This window comes from Grammomys surdaster, unplaced genomic scaffold (assembly GCF_004785775.1).
Source record: "Grammomys surdaster isolate TR1022 unplaced genomic scaffold, NIH_TR_1.0 126271, whole genome shotgun sequence".
NCBI lineage: Eukaryota > Metazoa > Chordata > Mammalia > Rodentia > Muridae > Grammomys > Grammomys surdaster.
This window is the reverse complement of record NW_021621071.1, coordinates 11217158-11220763: the sequence shown is the minus strand read 5'-3', so window position 1 is coordinate 11220763 and position 3606 is coordinate 11217158. Positions and strand designations below refer to the sequence as shown.

The 3606-nt window shown below is 44.2% G+C and overlaps 1 protein-coding gene across 1 annotated transcript in view; it reads left to right on the top strand.

The window, feature by feature from the left end:
• Tbk1 (TANK binding kinase 1) overlaps positions 1-3378 on the top strand; it is a 35585-nt gene extending 32207 nt beyond the window's left edge. The window contains exon 21 of the mRNA XM_028759018.1: positions 2614-3378. Within this exon, the coding sequence (XP_028614851.1) occupies positions 2614-2665 (52 nt within the window). The 3' untranslated portion in view covers positions 2666-3378. The remainder of the gene's footprint in view (positions 1-2613) is intronic.
• Positions 3379-3606: the final 228 nt, after the last annotated feature.

The window sequence follows — 3606 nt, the reverse complement described above, 5'->3', positions numbered from 1 at the left end:
AGGGAGGGAGGGAGGGAGGGAGGGAGGGAGGGAGGGAGGGAGGTAGGAAGGAAGGAAGGAAGGAAGGAAGGAAGGAAGGAAGGAAGGAAAAAAAAAAAAGAAAAAAATCTCAGCTGCTGATATCCACAGAGTAGTGTAAATGCATGTTTCTGCTGAGAAGGCTGGCCTGGCCCTGCCTCTGTCCCAGCAGTGCTGCCTTCTCCTCAGGGAACGTTCTGCTGAGATCCTGCTCTTCACGATCCTTGCAGTGTGCGCTCTGAGCTCTGCAGTTCAGTTTAGAAACCTCAACTCTTCACTAAAACAAAACAAGAAAAGCTTCAGGGTTTTTTTCATTTATTTATTCTCTTTACATCCTGATATCTGCCCCCTCCTCCCAGAGCCCCCCTTCTCTTCTCAGAGAAAGGGGAGGCACTACCCCACAACTGGGTATCAACCCTACCCTGGCACATCTCCCATTGAGGGCAGACAAGGCATATTAGGGGAACATATTCCACAAACATGCAAGACCTTTAGAGACAGCCCCCACTCCCATTGTTGGGGGACCTGCATGGAGACTAAGCTGCACATCTGCTACATATGTGTAGGGGACCCAGGTCCAACATGTGCATGTTCTTTGGTTGGTGGTGTAGTCTCTGATAGCTCCCAAGGGTCCAGGTTAATTGATTGTGTTGGTTTTCCAGTAGGGTCCCATCTTCTTCAGTTCCCTCAATCCTTCCCCTACCTCTTCCATAAGAGCCCCTGAGCTCCACCTGATGTTGGACTGTGGGTCTCTGCATCTGTTTCCATCAGCTACTGGGTGGAGTCTCTCAGAAGGCAGTTATGCTAGGCTCCTGTCTTCAGGCATTACAGAGTGACATTAATAGTGTCAGGGGTTGGTGCTTGCCTATTAAATGGTCTCTAGTTGGGCCAGTCATTGTTTGGCCACTCCCTCACTCTCTGTTCTATCTCTGTCCCTACACATCTTGTAGACAGGACACGTTTTGGGTCAAAGGTTTTGTCGGTGAGTTACTGTCCAGATATAAGGTTGGTGAAAATCCTCTCCCAATCTATAGGCTGCCATTTTGTCCTGATGACAGTGTCCTTTAACTTACAGAAGCTTTTCAGTTTCATGAGGTTCCATTTCTATTAATTGTTGATCTTAGTCCCTGAGCTATGGGTGTTCTGTTCAGAAAGTTGTCTCTTGTACCAATAAATTCAAGGTTATTACTCACTTTCTGTTCTGTTAGATTTAGTATCTGGTTTTATGTTGAGGTCTTAGATCCACTTGGACAAAGCTTGAGTTTTGTGCAGGGTGATAGATACAGTTGGTAGATAGATAGATAGCTGCATTATTCCTCATGCAGAAACCCAGTTAGGCCAGCACCATTTATTGAAGATGGTTTCGTTTTTCTGTTATATGGTTTTGGCTTCTTTGTCAAAAATCAGGTGTGCATAAGTGTGTGGGTTTATTTCTGGGTCTTTGATTCAATTCCATTGACAACCTGTCTGTTTCTATACCAATACCATGCAGTTTTTATTACTGTTCCTCTGTAGTACAGCTTGAGGTCAGGGATGGTGATACCTGGGTTTTAGCTATCCTGGGTTTTTTGTTTTTCTCATATGAAGTTGAGAATTGCTCTTTCCATGTCTGTGAAGTATTGTGTTGGGATTTTGATGGGGATTGTGTTGAATCTGTAAATTACTTTTGGTAAGATGGCCATTTTTACTATGTTAATCCTACCAATCCAGGAACATGGGAGATCTTTCCATCTTCTGAGATCTTTTTCACTTTCTTTCTTCAGAGGCTTGAAGTTCTTGTCTTACAGATCTCTCACTATTTCACTAGAAACAAACAAGCTGCAGCCCTCACAGTACTTTTTAATTACTTTAAACAGTTTTTCATGCCTTCCTTTTGTCCTAACAATGTTCCCAGGTCAGGGAGCTGGCACTGGCTACAAGCCTGACAACCCACGTGGTGGGCAGAGAGGCCCAAATCCACAGAAGTCAGAAAAGGGACTGGATTCCCTGAACTGTAGCCTCCATGTCAGTGCTGTCATCCACTCTGTCCTCTGCAGGAGCAGCCCGTGCATGTTAAGTGCTGAGCCAGAGCACCGTCCCCAAGAAGGGTTTTTGTTTTTAAGCTTGGGGACAATTACGTTGTTTCGTATAATAACACCACTTTTCAGTAAGAAGTAGAGCAAGTCTGAGTTGTTGAAATTATTTAAAAATAACTGTTCCATGGCCAGCAGATAAAGGCTCTTGCAGCGGATAAAGGCTCTTGCTGTGCAAGCCTGGGGACCTGACTTTAGTCCCCAAAACCCACATTAAAGTTACAAGGAGAGAACGAACTCCACAAAGTAGTCCTCTGACCGCTAGCTATGTGCCTGAAGAGGAAGAAGAGGAGGAGAAGGAGGAGGAGGAAGAGGAGAAGGAGGAGGAGGAGACACCCTTCTGAAATGTATTCTGTAATTCTCTTAGAGTATTGGGATGACAAGACCTGGGGTATAGCTCACTGATGGAGTTCTATCTCAGCCTACAGAAGGGTCCTGCATTCAGTCCCAAAGGCACATGAGAACCTGGAGAGCACATGGGTCCGTCTGCTCAGATTACCTCTCTTCTCATTCTGTGTTCTAGGTTTGGGTCTTTAACGATGGACGGTGGCCTCCGCAACGTGGACTGTCTTTAACTCCCCGGGGGTCGGGGAAGTTCTAGTTTGCACAAGAAGATAACACTGGGGCACGAAACGAATGCCTCTGTGAACGGCGTTCTGATTTCTACAATTCAGTATTTGATGAGGTCATGTAAATATGTACAGTTTGTAAATACATAGACATATATATATATATGAATTTTTGGCTGCTGTAAGTAATCAAGACAGATTGACCTCAGTGAGCTGTAGAAGAAAGCCATGACCAGCCAATGCTTTGGGGTGCTCTCCCTAATTCTTCACATGAGGCTGGAGAAATCTATTGCTTGGTGCCTAAAGAAAGTATATTTTGAACTGGCATCCTTAAAACCTGGAAAGGACTGATACGTGACACAGACGTAAGTGGAGGAGACGCAGGGCTATGTGACGGGGGCCAAGCCACCGTTTATTATGGTCGGTTCCTCTGACAAGGATGAAGTGGCATTATTATTCCATTTGATGCGGTGCCCAAATCTCAGTTTTCCTCGGATGTTTAATTTCAGGTGAATTATCGAGCAAAAAACTTTAAAGTGAATTCATTGTTTAAACTATTCCTTTTTCCTTTGGTCATAAATGTGTGATGTCAATTCAAATCTTACCATCATTTCAGTTGTCTTAAGATGTATATTTCTGTACTTTAATTCTGCTGTTTCATGAAAAAATCTGCTTACTATTTCATGAAAAAAATAAATTTCTCAATTTTAATGTAAAAAGCTTGTGTGCTTTTGTCCCTCTAGTAAGAGATACAAAGTGGTCTGTTACACTGTTTAAATCAGGGGACTGACTGCCCCACCACTGAGCCACCTCTCACAACAAAACCGTATCTTACAAGTGAACCACATTTTACCACAGCCACATCCCACACTGAACCACATCACACACTGACTCACATCCTACATGAACCACATCCCACACCCACCCACATCCCATACCGACCCACA